Source organism: Aquarana catesbeiana, linkage group LG01 (genome assembly GCF_042186555.1).
Source record: "Aquarana catesbeiana isolate 2022-GZ linkage group LG01, ASM4218655v1, whole genome shotgun sequence".
Taxonomy (NCBI): Eukaryota; Metazoa; Chordata; class Amphibia; order Anura; family Ranidae; genus Aquarana; species Aquarana catesbeiana.
In genome coordinates this window covers 838693892-838708515 of record NC_133324.1, presented here as the reverse complement: position 1 = coordinate 838708515, position 14624 = coordinate 838693892, and the positions used below count along the sequence as shown (strand labels likewise).

Sequence of the window (14624 nt, the reverse complement as noted above, 5' to 3'; positions counted from 1 at the left end):
TGGGAAAAAAAGTCCTGCAAGCAGTATCTTAGGGGTGGTTTGGGAGCGGTGCATACACCACTCCCAAAATGCCCTGCCCATTGAAATGAATGGGCAGCGCTGCCGAAGCCCCAGTTTTACCCCTTAGTTCGGCTGCTAGCGGGGGTTAAATGCGTCCTGCTAACGGCTGAAAAGCGCCACTAAAACGACGGTAGTTTAGTGGCGCTTTACTAATATTGCTTCGTGGGCCCAGTGTGAAAGGGGTCTAAGTGTTAAAATGTTTCTCTTTTCTCTTTATTTCTGTCTAAGCGATGTTGTCATAAACTTGGCAGGCTGCCTGTTGCCTGAAGATGTCATGTTACTTTTATGTAGTGATTTTTTTTTTTTTCCATAGTAGAGGTAAGTTCTAAAGTGGGAGTAAACTCGCATGTATGATTTTTACCTATAGGTAAGCCTATAATGTGGCTTACCCATAGGTACTGTAAATATCTCCTAAACATGCACTGTTTAGAGATATTTACTGCGAATGCACTCTGAAGGAACGGCCACCTGGGCCATTTTTCAGAGTCCTGTGCCGTAAAGGACGGCTCAAGTGCGTACGCGCGGGAGTGACGTCATCGTGGCTCCGGCCACCCACACAGCTGGAGTCTGCGAACCCAGGAGGAAGACGGGTGAAGATGGAAGCCTTGTCAGCGGTGACAGCTCGCCGCTGGAAGGGCTTCGTTCTAAGGTAAGTTTAACATAATTTGCTAGTATGCCAAATGCTATGATACCAGTACATTATGGCTTTACCTTGCAGGTTTCAGAAAAGAAAACTCACAAAGGTCTACTATCGCTTTAATTCGATAATTAGTATTGTGCATTAGAAATATGCATAAGATCTGATTATATGTGTTGGTTTCCACTCCCTTTGTCAATTGGGTATCCTTTATGTTTATTTTTTATTTTCATTTGATTTTATTACACATTTTGGATTTATGTGTATGTTTTGCACATAGATACAATGTAATTTGGTTCTATTTCAGAATGGGGGGGATTTTGCACATCAGACCATTAACCACAGCTGTGATTACATGAGGTTATAAGTATTGGGCTGCAGGAATGGACTGATTGATCGTGACAAAACGCTAAGGAGAGCACAAAATGTGTCCAGCTTCCTTCCCCCACTGATTTGTGCTTTCTTTTGGTACTGGCAATCAAAGTTCAATAAGAATTGCCTCGGTCTGGAGTATCTCTCTTGAAATTTTGTGTAGCTGGTGAACTGGGCTGGCACCTATGTGAAATGGTGAGAAAGATAGAAAGATTACGGGAAGAGCACATATCTAGAGCGGTGATTGCTTCATGTGAAATGGCAGCAATAATTTTTTTTTTTTTTTTTTCTCTAAACTACACATCTGTCATCTAATTGAAGAGTACTCTCTTAAAGCGGGGGTTCACCCACACCGCCAAAAAAAAAAAATATTAAAAGCCAGCAGCTACAAATACTGCAGCTGCTGACTTTTAATACATGGCCACTTACCTGTCCCAGGGTCCAGCGATGTCGGCAGGCAACGCCAAGAACCCGCTTGGTTCTCGGCAGCTGCCGCCGCCATCCTAGGTGAGGGAATCAGGAAGCGAAGCTTTGCGGCTTCACTTCCCGGTTCCCTACTGCGCATGCGCAAGTCGCGCTGCGCGTCCCGAGTGGTCCCCGCTCTCTCCTGGGAGCTGTGTGTTTCCCAGGAGACAGCGCGGTGGGGACGGGAAGAGGCGTAGACTCCTATGGGAGTCTATGTATGCCGGAAGTGGGTGCAAATACCTGTCTTAGACAGGTATCTGCACCCCCCTCCCCCCTGAAAGGTGCCAAATGTGACACCGGAGGGGGGGAGGGTTCCGAAAAGCGGAAGTTCCGTTTTTGTGTGGAACTCCGCTTTAAATGTATTTGGCTTGAATTTTTTTTTTAAAAAAAAGAAAAAAAATCAATCACAAGCATATCCTGAAAGATATGATTTTCTCCTTTTTGCCGACAGGGTATCTGTCACCTGCGAGATCCGTGATGGGGAATGTATCACTTGCATACTTTCTTTATTCTAGTTACATTATTTGCTGATCTGAAGGCATTTTATTATTTGTTGATTTTTCTGTATAATACTTCAGTCTAATTTTTATCGCATAGCTTTGTCATGCTGAAAAGATCTGCAATTTTATATTGTATTGACATTATTACTGCAGCATTCCTGAAACACAAGGGTGGGGTAGTGTTTAACAAGAGGGCTGTTGTTTTGAACGCTTCATTTACCTTTACAAGAACCCTTCCCTGTTTTATGTTTCATGCCGGGACAGAGAAGTGTAGTTCACTATATTAATGACAAAAAAAAAGTTCTTGGTTACAGCTATGGAGCTGTAATCAAAGGCGCATTACCTGCACTCCTTAGATTCCCAGCATCCTCTTGTTCCTGTTTAGTGTCAAAGCAATAATAATTTTTCTAACAGAAGCAAGTTGCAGCATGCTTAATTCCAGCTAATCATTCACGCATTGATCAGTGGACCCAGCCTAGAGGTTTTTATTCCTGAAGCACTAATTTTGACAGTATAAACAGATGATGAAAACCTAGGCTGTGAGAGGCCAAAAAAGGCAGTCTGGATTTATGATTTTGTCTGACAGGGAGACGGAGTATAATGCTGTAAGTGGGAAAATAATGAAAGTTTAAAAGTTTTAAAACCAAGAAAAAAAGTGCAATCTCGAGGCTGAACTTTTTTTTTTTTTTAACTTTGTGCATGCTATGCGCTGTGTGCAGCCCCCCCCCCCCTTTTTTTTTACTTACCTGAGCCCGATCTCAGTCCAGCAATGTGCATAAGAGCACTCTCAGCGCTCTGCCTCCTCATTTACTCAGACACAGCAGCAGGAGCCATTGGCTCCCACTGCTGTCAATCACAGCCAGTAAGGAGGGAGTGGGAGGCGGAGGCCTGGGAGCGAGCACGCACGAATGCTCCCATAGCAAGCGGCTTGCTATCAGGGCACTCAGCACGGGGGGGGGGGACTAGGAGCACCGGTTGGGTGACTCAAGAAGAGGATGATCTGGCTTCTCCATGCAAAACCATTGCACAGAGGAAGTAAGTTTAGAAAATAAAAATGATGCCTTTAGTATTACTTTAAACTGACATTGTGGGCTGCGCACAAACCAGCGTGAGGCCGTCGGATCATTTGTGTATAGTGTTGGTAGTGAAGTGGCTTATTAGCATTGGGAACAATAACTGTAACAGGTTTTTTAATCTGCTTGATTTAACGTTCCTTCTAAGTGAGTTTGTGCAGGGAGATGAGATTTTTGCCTGACCTTGCTGAAGATGAGTTGCTTAAAGTATTATCTACCCCAATCATTAAAATCTCAATAAAAATTGGCATGTCATTTCTAAATTAATTTTTAGTATTTTCAATATGGGTCTTTAGCTTCAAGCTTGGTATGCTTTTAATGTTTCCCCTTTCACCTACTGTAGTTTTTTGGGCACTAGCGGGGCGCTTTTAACCCCCACTAAGGGCCGAGAAATGGGGTTAAAAGCGCCCGCAAAGTGCTGCTGCAGCGGCGCTGCCCATTGATTTCAATAGGCAGGGGCGCTGTAGGAGCGGTGTATACACCACTCCTACAGCGTTTCAAAGACGCTGCTTGCAGGACTTTTTTGAGCGTCCTGCCAGCACACCGCTCCAGTGTGAAAGCACTTGTGCTTTCACATTGGAGTGAGAGGGGAGGCGCTTTGTAGGCACTATTTTTAGCCTGTAGTGCCTCAATGTGAAAGGGGTCTAAGTGCAGTATCCATAAAAACCATTGATGTATTTGTGCAAATTGCCACTTACATTCTGAAAAACATCAAAGAGCATATCAGACCCGGGTGTATCGCCACACCGGGACCTGCGTGTCATGCAAGGACAAGGACATCCACGCTGGAGGAGCAGGTATCCACCTGAATACCTGCTCCTCCAGCGCCCACACATGCCATACACCACCGGGCTAGACACGCTGCATGTTACCTGGCTTCGTACACCCTGGTGTGGATGTCCTTGTATGACACGCGGGTCCCGGTGTGATGATCCTCCTGGCCCCTGGCGGGTCCGAATTTCGCTTTGATGTTTTTCAGAATGTAAGATGCCAGTTGCACAAATAAATCAATGTTTTTTATGCATACTGCACTTAGAGTGGTGTTCCTTGCTTGTGTGTGTTTTGGACACAGAGATCCCTTCATCTTCCAGAAGCTGCCTTCTGGCTGCCATTGCTGCATTTTTGGGTGTTCCCCAGTGCCATTATCATCCTGTTATCACCCTGGACATTCTGTTTCTCCTACCTCTGTGCCATCTACTACTGGCTATGTTTTAACTGCAAAGCAAGATCCGCATGCGTTTTTTTTTATTCCTGGAAACATACTCGAAAGTGGAGTTTGCCTTTAAATTAATTTGGAATGTCTTTGAACTCTGTATCTGTTGTGCTAATTACATTGTTGATTCATATATTGTACACACTTTGGCATATCTTTTTAACAGTTTATAAAGCATCACTAAGAGCAAAGCTTTTTATTTTACTTTTATTTTTTTGTAGTTTTGGATAAAATGGAGAGGGATCAGAACACCTATCAAGTTTTTATTGCTGTCTGTTCACCCTCTATTTTTCCAGTTTATCATTATCACTGAAAGAAAATCTCAAATTTTGGGTTGTCATTAGAACAGGAATAGAGGGTAAATCTATTTCTGGTGACAATCAGGAATTTCCTCAATTTGTATAGGTTACCTCTTACTTCATGTTTTGTTTATGAGACAGGAAGTGAAGGGAAATCTCCCCAATTGGATACAAATGGCAAAAATAAAACTGACCGGGGTTCTAAACCTCCCTTACTCTATTCAGAAAAAGTTTTGCTTTTAGTTCTACTTTAACCACTTCCCATCGTTAGGCCATTTATAAAGTGGTTATACCAAAATCATGGTTAAAGCCACAATCCTCATCCTGTTATTGTTTTGTTTTTTCTTCAGCAGATGATTCTCTATAATGTAAAAGTGATCCGAGTCGCTATAGAGCCGCTGAATCACTTTTACAGGTGGCAGAAGAGGCTTTCCACCTAATAGATCCCAGGTCTCTCCAAAAAGAGAACCTGTCACAACCCATGCTATCACAAGGGATGTTGATATCCCTTATAGTAGCACAAAAGTTGACAAAAAAAAAATTAAAGGTAGAATGTAAAAAAATATTAAATAAAATAAAAAATTAAAGCTCCCGACCTCATGCTCACAAAATGCGCACATTGGTCCTGCATACATATGTAAACGATGATCGCACCACACATGTATGTGAGGTATCGCCAGGAACGTCAGAGTGAGAGCAATAATTCTAGCACCAGATCTCATGTGTAACTCTAAACTTGTAACCCTCTAAAGGCTTTTAAATCGTCGCCTATGGAGATTTTTAGGTACCATAGTTTGACGCCGTTCCATGAGCGTATGCAATTTTAAAGCGTGACACGTGGGTATCGGTTTACTTGGAGTAACACCATCTTTTATGTTTTGACAAAAATTTGGGTATTTGTGTTCACTAAAATTCGAAGTGTATTTTTTTCCATAAATTTTCCATTTGATAAATCGCTACAAATATCGTGCTGTCATGACCACTTTGACCAATCAGAATTGCTCTGATCCATCTCAGTTTCTCTAAAGATGGAAGGGAAAGAAGACCGCCCCTTTTAAATCCCCGGACTGATGCATGGGCAGTAACCCAAGGATACATCTGAACTGTTCTTACAAGTGTATGCTTGCCTCGTAATTTATTACCCTGCAGGTTTTTTTGTGTTCTGCCATTGTACATGGTGGCAGAGCAAAGTACTGGTGTATTAGACCTGCAGGATTGTCTCTTTTAAGGACACTCTGGGGAAAAAAGTAATAGCATGTGTTAGTACTATTTATCACCTGTAGGTGTCAGTGTGGGTGCTTGTACTGCCTGCAGGTCCATTTTGAGCATATTATCAGGAACTCGTGTAAATCATCATCCGCTTAATTTATGCTACTAATTTGGCCAGTTGTAAACATAGCATGGAATTATTTTATAATTTATTTTATCTGATATGCTGTAGTGAACCTTATGAAGTGACTTATTTTCATTATCTGAGTACATAATTCAAAAGGGCCAAAGGCAAGTTGATTTTATGCTGTTTACCTAGTAAGTGGTGTTGAAAGTTTACTTAGAGATAAAGTTGCTTCAAAAGATTCTTGTTTTTGTTTGACCTGCCCTTACAGCAAGGTTCAACTAAACTTATTTGAATAGCTAACCTCAATTGTTTTCTTAGGACGCACCTTCCCGACACACCCATACTTCTCAGCTCAGCTGGGAGCAGGACAGCTGTCACTGTACAACATTCTGAAGGCCTATTCCTTGCTGGATCCTGAAGTGGGTTACTGCCAAGGACTCAGCTTTGTTGCCGGAGTGCTGCTTCTCCACATGAGCGAAGAGGATGCCTTTAAATTGTTGAAGTTCCTCATGTATGATATTGGCCTGAGGAAGCAGTACCGGCCTGATATGGTTACACTACAGGTATACCTTCCTATAAAAACAATAACATCTAATAATTTTCTAGAAAATACAAATATATAGTCTTGCGTACCTTTGCATTTTTCATCCTCTTGGCACAATATTGTAGTGTTTTATTTCTTGCTTCAGTAGAAAATAGTACAGATAAGGGCGTGAGCAGAGTTCCACTTTATGTGAGTTAAACCTACCTGTACATAAGGCTGCCGATGGTTCACAGTTGTACTTTGCTAAGGACATTTTTAAAGTAACATTTTAAACCTTAGTTTATATTTAAAAAAAAAAAAATGTTATACTTGCCTGCTCTGTGCAATGGTCATGCACAGAGCAGCCCCAATCCTCTTCTGAGGTCCCTCCGCCAGTGCTCTATGTCCCTCCACTTTGTCCTCATGGAAAGTGGCACCTGTGCGTGCTCGCTCCCAATCTAATCACGCCCCATCCCCCCTCCCCCACCACTCTTTTATCAGAGCATTTGATTGACAGCAGTGGGAGCCAATGATTATTAATCTGCCCAGTGAAGAGGGAGACAGCAGCGAGAGCCTCTGCTCTTGTGCACTTCGCTGGATCTGATCGGGCTCAGGTAAAAATAAGAGGGGGCTGGGGGAATCCTGCGGCACAGAAGGTAAACGGCACTTTTGCCTTTTATAAGCACTTTAATCCAAACATTATAGCTGAACTCCAGGAGTTCAGTCACTTTTTAAAATGTTCTGGATAACTTTGGGCTAAGTCCAGTGAGTTGTATGCCACCTCATGGGCTTATCTCTTTAATTTACAGTTTTTCTATTTTTACTTGGCGCTGGTTGTATAGCTATTGCTATACTTCTGGTGCTATGATCTCTGCTCCTGCAGCTGCAGAGTTGTATGCCCGCTCTCCTCTCCCCATTCACAAAATGCAAAGCCTGAATGGGCAGCAAAGCGGAGAGATGGGCAGAACAGCTGTATGGGAAGGCAGTGTCTGTCAGAGTGCTTAAAGGATTCTGTTCCACAGGATTTGTTATTTTTAAAAAAATTAAAAATGAAGGCTTAAATTCACTTTAAGACTCCTTTCACATGAAGGGTCTGCCTGTCCTTTTTTCTGGTGTGGACCTGATCGAATGGTTCATTCACCCCTATGGACCGGCGGGTGTAAACGGACTTGTGTGTTCATTTACACCCACCTACCTCTGGTCTGATGCGCTAAAAAAAAAAAAAAATGGAAAGGGACCCATTATTCTAGGTCTAGGTGGATCGGATCGGAAGGCAGTCGAATGTAAACAGACAGCGGAGTCTGTTTACTCCTGAGCGCCCATAGAGCAGAGCGGGCTCTGTCCATGTCCGCTCTGCGTAAACTGAGTGGACAGATCTCCTGCCGATCTTACCAAGGGCCCGTCCCATGTAAAGGGGCCTAAAGAAATATGTCCAGGTGGTGGCATGCACCTATAGTAAGCCAGCAGATTTTAGGTTATACAAAAAAGGTGGCAACCGCCTGAACCTATAACCAGCCTTTGCAGTAAAGTTAAATCAGTAGTGCTTCAGATGTGCAGAGACCGGGGGAGGGGATTAAAAGCCACAAGAGATTTCCTTCTAAGGATAGTTTTCAGTTGACCGTTTTTGAAAAGCAAGTCAAAAAGTGTACTAAGCGTATACTTGCATTCATAAGGTTGCTAGATACCCGTCCTAGGGTCAAGCAACTTATTTTAGTGTATGTGGAGAATATGACTGTCGCCACGCAAAGTGTGGGTTGCCGCACTCGATGCTCGTCTGGGTTTTCTGGAAATTCTTGCACCATGCTAGGTTACGATCAAATCCAGTGAACAATAGTAGGTAGAATAAGGCCCCAAAATGAAACCAGTGTGTGGTCAGCAGAGACGCCCATTTAATGAAAAGGTGCTTTCAAGTGGATTCTTCAGGAAGGTTGATATTTATTGATCATGAAAACAGGAAAAACATCATCAACATAATTCATGGCTCTTTAGTGGCCACTAAAGTGTAATGTACAACTTTTTCTGATGAAGTGACCATTAAATAGCCACAAAACTCATTGAGGTGTTTTTAACCTGTTTTCATCATCAATAAATACCAACCTTCCCCAAGAAACCACTTGGAAGCACCTTTTTATAGAATGGGGGCCTCTACTGACCACGCATTGGTTCCATTCCTTATTCCATCTTCTTTTGCAGTACAGTGCACATAGACAGGCAACGCATGTCGCAAACAAACAAAAGATTTCCCAGCACACTTATAAGCGAGTCTGCAAAACAACCGAATCAACCCTGTCTAACAAGTCTTGTAAAAACAGAGGGTTTTGTTTGCTCACATTTGCAAATATATGCGTAAGCTGCAGTGCCCTTGTCAAGGCTCCTCTGTCTACTGCAGTCCTAACTATGGATTTTTGAGTCTCCTTAGTAGGGGCACATATGGCAATGGAGAGGTTGAGGGCAGGTGTGCCTGAAGGTAGCACACCCCTCCTTAAAGTCACAGTGGATGCATTTGACACCCAGCAAGAGCACAATGGCAACGGCTTAATTCCTGGAGTTCAGGTTTAAACGTTAGTGTCATACTTCACAGATACACAATGTTATTGGATTTAATGAGGTAGAAGTTCTGTCCTCTCCCTTACTCTAATAAGGGCATAACCAACCTGAAACCCGTCAAATAAATTGATGGTTTGTTTTAGGTTTGTCTGCTCGTGTTTATCTTACAAATGTGTTTGTTGTAAACTGTCTGCTGGTGATGACGGATAAGTGAGTGATTAGCAAAGTGTTTAGAAGAGATTCTTTCCAAGGGCTTATTTCCTTCTGATTTCCCCTGTGACTTTACCCTTCTTCCGAAATATCCCTTTTATCAGCCTTTGTATATATAAGTATTCTGTATAATATGCGTGCATTTAAATGCATTTTGTTCTCCTCTTAGATCCAGATGTACCAGCTGTCTCGCCTTCTCCATGATTATCACAGAGATCTGTACAACCACCTGGAGGAATTTGAGATTGGCCCCAGCCTCTATGCTGCCCCTTGGTTCCTCACCATGTTTGCTTCCCAGTTCCCCTTGGGTTTTGTGGCCAGAGTGTTTGGTAAGTTTTGAAAGCAAACATGTATATGATGTTATTCTTGTTCTTTATCCAGGGCTGGCGATGAGAGAAATGGTGGAATGAAATGCTAACATAAACTGAAGGGTGCAGCTGGAAGAAAACCCCTTTCATGCCTCCAGTGTACAGATATGTGTTCTTGGTTTGTTCTCTGTTTAGATATAAAGGGGTTGTTGCCCCATCCTTTACATGATGTAAGTAAATGGTGCTAGATTTGGCTCGCCATGTTGCCCTCTTTGTACCATATGTAGTCATTATTTAAAAAAAAACAAAAAACGTGAATTGGTTCAGTGTGCACTTTTACTTTTGTGGCCCGTGTGTATGCATTTGGCGAATACGCAAAATATTGAGAATATTTACACCATAGCAACCCTGCGTGTACAATTGGCAACTCAAACCATTTTATTTTAAATTGTGGTCAAAGTGGGAAACCTTTTTTTTTTTTTTTTTGCATCTCTTCGTCAATTGTGCACAAAGTAAAGTAATTTTTGTAAAGCAAAAGCCTCATTTGTCCTTTAAAAGGTCCTTTAAAAAAAATATTACCAAAAGTATTGTGACACCTGTCTTTACTCGCACATGACCTTTTAATGGCATCTCAGTCCGTAGGGTTCAATATTAGGTTGGCCCACCCTTTACAGCTTTAAGGCTTCTAAATGCAAGCGCGGCAAAACGGACGGTTTTAAATGAACGTTGGTTACTATCTGTCAAGTTAAATCGTTCAGGAGAGGTTGTAAAGAGAGAGGTCCTGTGTACATTAAGCCTAACAGCTTCAACTCTTCTGGGAAGGCTCACTCATCCATGTCTTTATGGGCCTTGCTCTGTGCACTGATCCAAATCATTTGGTGGAGGGGGGATTATGGTATGGGGTTGTTTTTCAGGGGTTTGGCTTGGCCCCTTAGTTCCAGTGAAGGGAACTCTTAAGGTGTCAGGATACCAAGACATTTTGGACAATTTCATGCTCCCAACTTTGTCGGAACAGTTCGGGGATGGCCCCTTCCTGTTCCAACATGACTGTGCACCATTGTACAAACAATGTCCATAAAGACATGGATGAGCGAGTTTGAGGTGGAGGAACTTGACTGGTCTACATAGAGTCCTGACCTCAACCCGATAGAACATCTTTGGGATGAATTAGAGTGGAGATTGCGAGCCAGGCCTTCTCATCCACATCAGTGCCTGACCGCACAAATGCAATTATGGAGGAATTGTCAAACATTCCCATAGACACACTCCTAAACCTTGTGGACAGCCTTCCCAGATGAGGGAAAGGGTGGGCCAACTCAATATTGAACCCTACGGACTAAGATTGATTTGCCATTAAAGTTTTCTTGTGCATGTAAAGGCAGGTGTCATAATACTTTTGGTAATATAGTGTGTGTGTGTGTGTGTGTATATGTATATATATATATATATATATATATATATATAATGTATGTGTGTGTGTGTCAAATTGGTTTAAAACACCTATGTAATATTTATGACCTGTTCTTATTCACATAACCAAGCATATGTAAAAATCACTGCTTTCATTTTACTTGCTCTTTTCTGAAAACTACAAAATTGAATTTTTTTTCTGCTATGCAGGGGGGGCTCGAAAGTTAATGTTTACCATAATTAACCCTGTCTGTACTGTGCTGGCAGATTAGTATTATGAGTTGTAAACGAGATTTGAACATGGTTTGTCCTCCTCCATTGTATGTTAATTAGGGGAAACTCTGCATTGTTCCTCTTTGTCAATGGGGGTAAATTAAGTTTCCTATCATTAAATTTAACAAGTAGCTTGCAGAGTCTGTCTGAAGTCTGCTCCAAGCAAAGACCTGGAACGGTAGGAAATGTTTTTTCTTATTTTGTGGGTGATCTTCAATCCTTCAAGCACTTGAAACCAGAAAGCAAGGGTCCTGGGCTGCTGGTCTAAGAGACTGTGGTAGGTGGGGATTCCTTCATCATTTTTTCTTGAAGATTTCATAGGACAGGTACTGTCCCTAGTGTAGGTTAAGGTTGTAAAGACAAGCACCCCCTCCCCAAATGGGATGAATGTATGTCTATATTGCAATTTTAGATTTGACCAGCAGGTAAAATCGCTAAGAGCATATCGAAACCCATGAGCAAAAATGATATATATTCCAGCTTACCACTCCTTTGATATGGTGACTGCATTAGTTTTCTTTGTTCAGGCTTTTCACCTGGTGATCTTACCACTAACGCACTTCTGTCCTATTGACAACACTAGTCATCCAGCTGTATGTATGGAAAAAGCAGCATTGTAACTCTAGAACAGGATTGCAATAACCTTCCCATCTTCTCTACTCCATAACACTGTGGGTAGTCAGAGATCGCTGGGAACAGTGTAACAGATTAGAATGCAGCCCAGGCCTTCTGGCCCTTTGCACAGAGGAAGTTAGAGGACAAAATTATTGGCAGAACCAATGGAAATGTTTTGTGCTTTTCAAACAGATGATCTAACAAAACTATTTTATTGGCATATTTACCAGCCCCAAAGAATAAATAGGAAACCCTTTAATTGTAGATATCTGAGAAAATGCTTGACCTGTGTAACAATATATATTTATATATTATACATTGTTTTGGATACCACTTTTTTAAGACAGAGTACTAATACCACTTTTTTCAAGTATTCGGCAATACTTTTTTTTTTTTCTTTATGTGACAGTGGCACTAATTTGCAGCACTGATGAGGCGTGGACTGCGTCAGTAGTTTTTTAATTTTTACAATAAATTTTTTGTTGTGTTTTTTTTTTTAATTTAACCTTTTAAATATTTTTTTATTACAATTCTTCTTTTTTTTTTTTTTTTTTTTTTTTTTTTTATCAGCCCTGTTGGGGGGCTTTGGTGAGATATCGGGGGTCTAAACAGACCCCCCAACTTTGAGACAGGGGAGGGACTGAGGACACAGATTCCCCAGTCCCATTCTCTGCAGCCTCAGCTGCACTGAAAATAAATGGATAGGAGACCGATGCTCCTCTCCATTCATATACTGAAGCATCGTAAACACAGTTTACAGTGCGAAGTTATGAATGGACAGAGTCAGTGATTCTATCCATTCAGAAAAGGAAGGAGCCTGTAAATGACATATTTCCTGGCTCCTTCCTCCATCCTGACAGACCTGGGAGGGGGGGGGGGGGAGGAGCACAGAGGGGGGCCAGAGCAGAGCATTTTGTACAGGATGCCAAGGTTGGGTTCTGGACGGGTACTATATATCACCAATATTTGGGTTGTGGTCCCTTTAAGGGAAGTGTGATAGTATTCAGGGGGTCACCCAGGATGGGTGAGGAATTCCCGGGAATAGCCTTAGTCAGGAGAGGACTGACTCACAGTTCTCTCTGTGTTAATAGAGAGATATTTGGGACACGGAATTTTGGAGGCTCTGAAGTGTTATATGCGGGTGGGAAAGAGCCTCCACCCCTGACTACAGGGATTCCAGCACACACATGGTTAAGAGCCTCCAGGAAGCAGCTCTTAAAGACCAAAGTAGTGCTAGGAGTGGTGGTGGAGGCTTTTTTCAGATCTTTTAAAATGCTTGGCATTTTTGTTTACCTTGTAGTTTCATATGACACCTCTGCTGCCTCTCCCTATATGTCACCAACAGTCCTGTCCTTTCCTCTGTCTTGACTAGTAACAGCTTTTGAAGCTTTGAATTGGAAAATGTTTGACTATTGGCCTTAATTATCGGCCTATTTTTGAGACTGTTTATGTTGTAACTATGGGGATGCACCGATACCATATTATTATTTTTTTTTTTTTTTTTTTTTACGAGTACCGATACTTTTTTTTTTTTTTTTTTTTGGTTTTCTTTTTTTAATACTCGCCGATACCAATTACTGATACCTACTGCAACTGTTTTGTTTATACTTTAGCTGTCAGCAATGGTGCAAACATCGGGAAGTTATTTACAAATGAAATCATTTTTATTTTTTTTAATTGTGTGCTTTTTTCATTGTGAAACGTGTAAATATGTGTTAAAGGTGTAAAAATATTAACAAACAAAGCAAACAAAAAAAAAAGTTTTAATAGTTTATAAAATGGAAGTGAACAAAAAAAATCAGCAGGAAAATAATAATTAAATGGAGAAGAATAAGGAGCTAATTAAGGCTGATTACAGTAAATTAAGGGGTTAAACAAAGAAACCTTTAATTAAAAATTTTTTTTTTACTTGACAGGTTGCTTTAACCACTTAAAGACCAGCCTCATTTTAAGATTTTGGTGTTTACATGTTTAAAACAGTTTTTTTTTTTGCTAGAAAATTACTTAGAACCCCCAAACATTATATATTGTTTTTTTTCCTAACACCCTAGAGAATAAAATGGCGGTCATTGCAATACTTTTTTTCACACCGTATTTGTGCAGCGGTCTTACAAGCGCACTTTTTTTTTTGAAAAAATTCACTTTTTTGAATAAAAAAAAGACAGCAGTAAAGTTAGCCCAATTTTTTTTTTTTTTATATTGTGAAAGATAATGTTACACCGAGTAAATTTATACCCAACATGCCACACTTCAAAATAGCGCCCGCTCGTGGAATGGCGTCAAACTTCCCTCAAAAATCTCTATAGGGGACGTTTAAAAAATTCTACAGGTTGCATGTTTTGAGTTACAGGGGAGGTCTAGGGCTAGAATTATTGCTCTCGCTCTACCGATCGTGACGATACCTCACATGTGTGGTTTGAACACCGTTTTCATATGCGGGCGCTACTTACGTATGCATTTGCTTCTGCGTACGAGCTCGTCGGGACTGGGTGTTTTTGAAATTTTTTTTTTTCCTTATTTATTTTACTTGATTTTATTTATTTTTACACTTTTTTATTTTATTTTAGTTTTTTTTTTTTAAATTGGGTCACTTTTTTATTTAATGTAAACATCCCTTGTAATAGAAAAAAAGCATGAGGTCCTCTTAAATATGAGATCTGGGGTCAAAAAGTCCTCAGATCTCATATTTGGACTTAAATGCAATAAAAAAAAAAAAAAATTGTCATTTGAAAAAAATGTGCCTTTAAGATGTATGGGCGGAAGTGACGTTTTAACGTCGCTTC

General features: G+C 41.1%; 1 protein-coding gene across 8 annotated transcripts in view; it reads left to right on the top strand.

Moving 5' to 3' along the window:
• The window catches only part of TBC1D1 (TBC1 domain family member 1), a 373516-nt gene that overhangs the window by 332049 nt on the left and 26843 nt on the right, over positions 1–14624 (top strand). For all 8 annotated transcript variants that reach the window (XM_073608893.1, XM_073608877.1, XM_073608932.1 and 5 more), the window contains 2 exons: positions 6274–6518; positions 9405–9564. In XM_073608893.1, coding sequence (XP_073464994.1) covers positions 6274–6518; positions 9405–9564 — 405 coding nt within the window. The remainder of the gene's footprint in view (positions 1–6273; positions 6519–9404; positions 9565–14624) is intronic.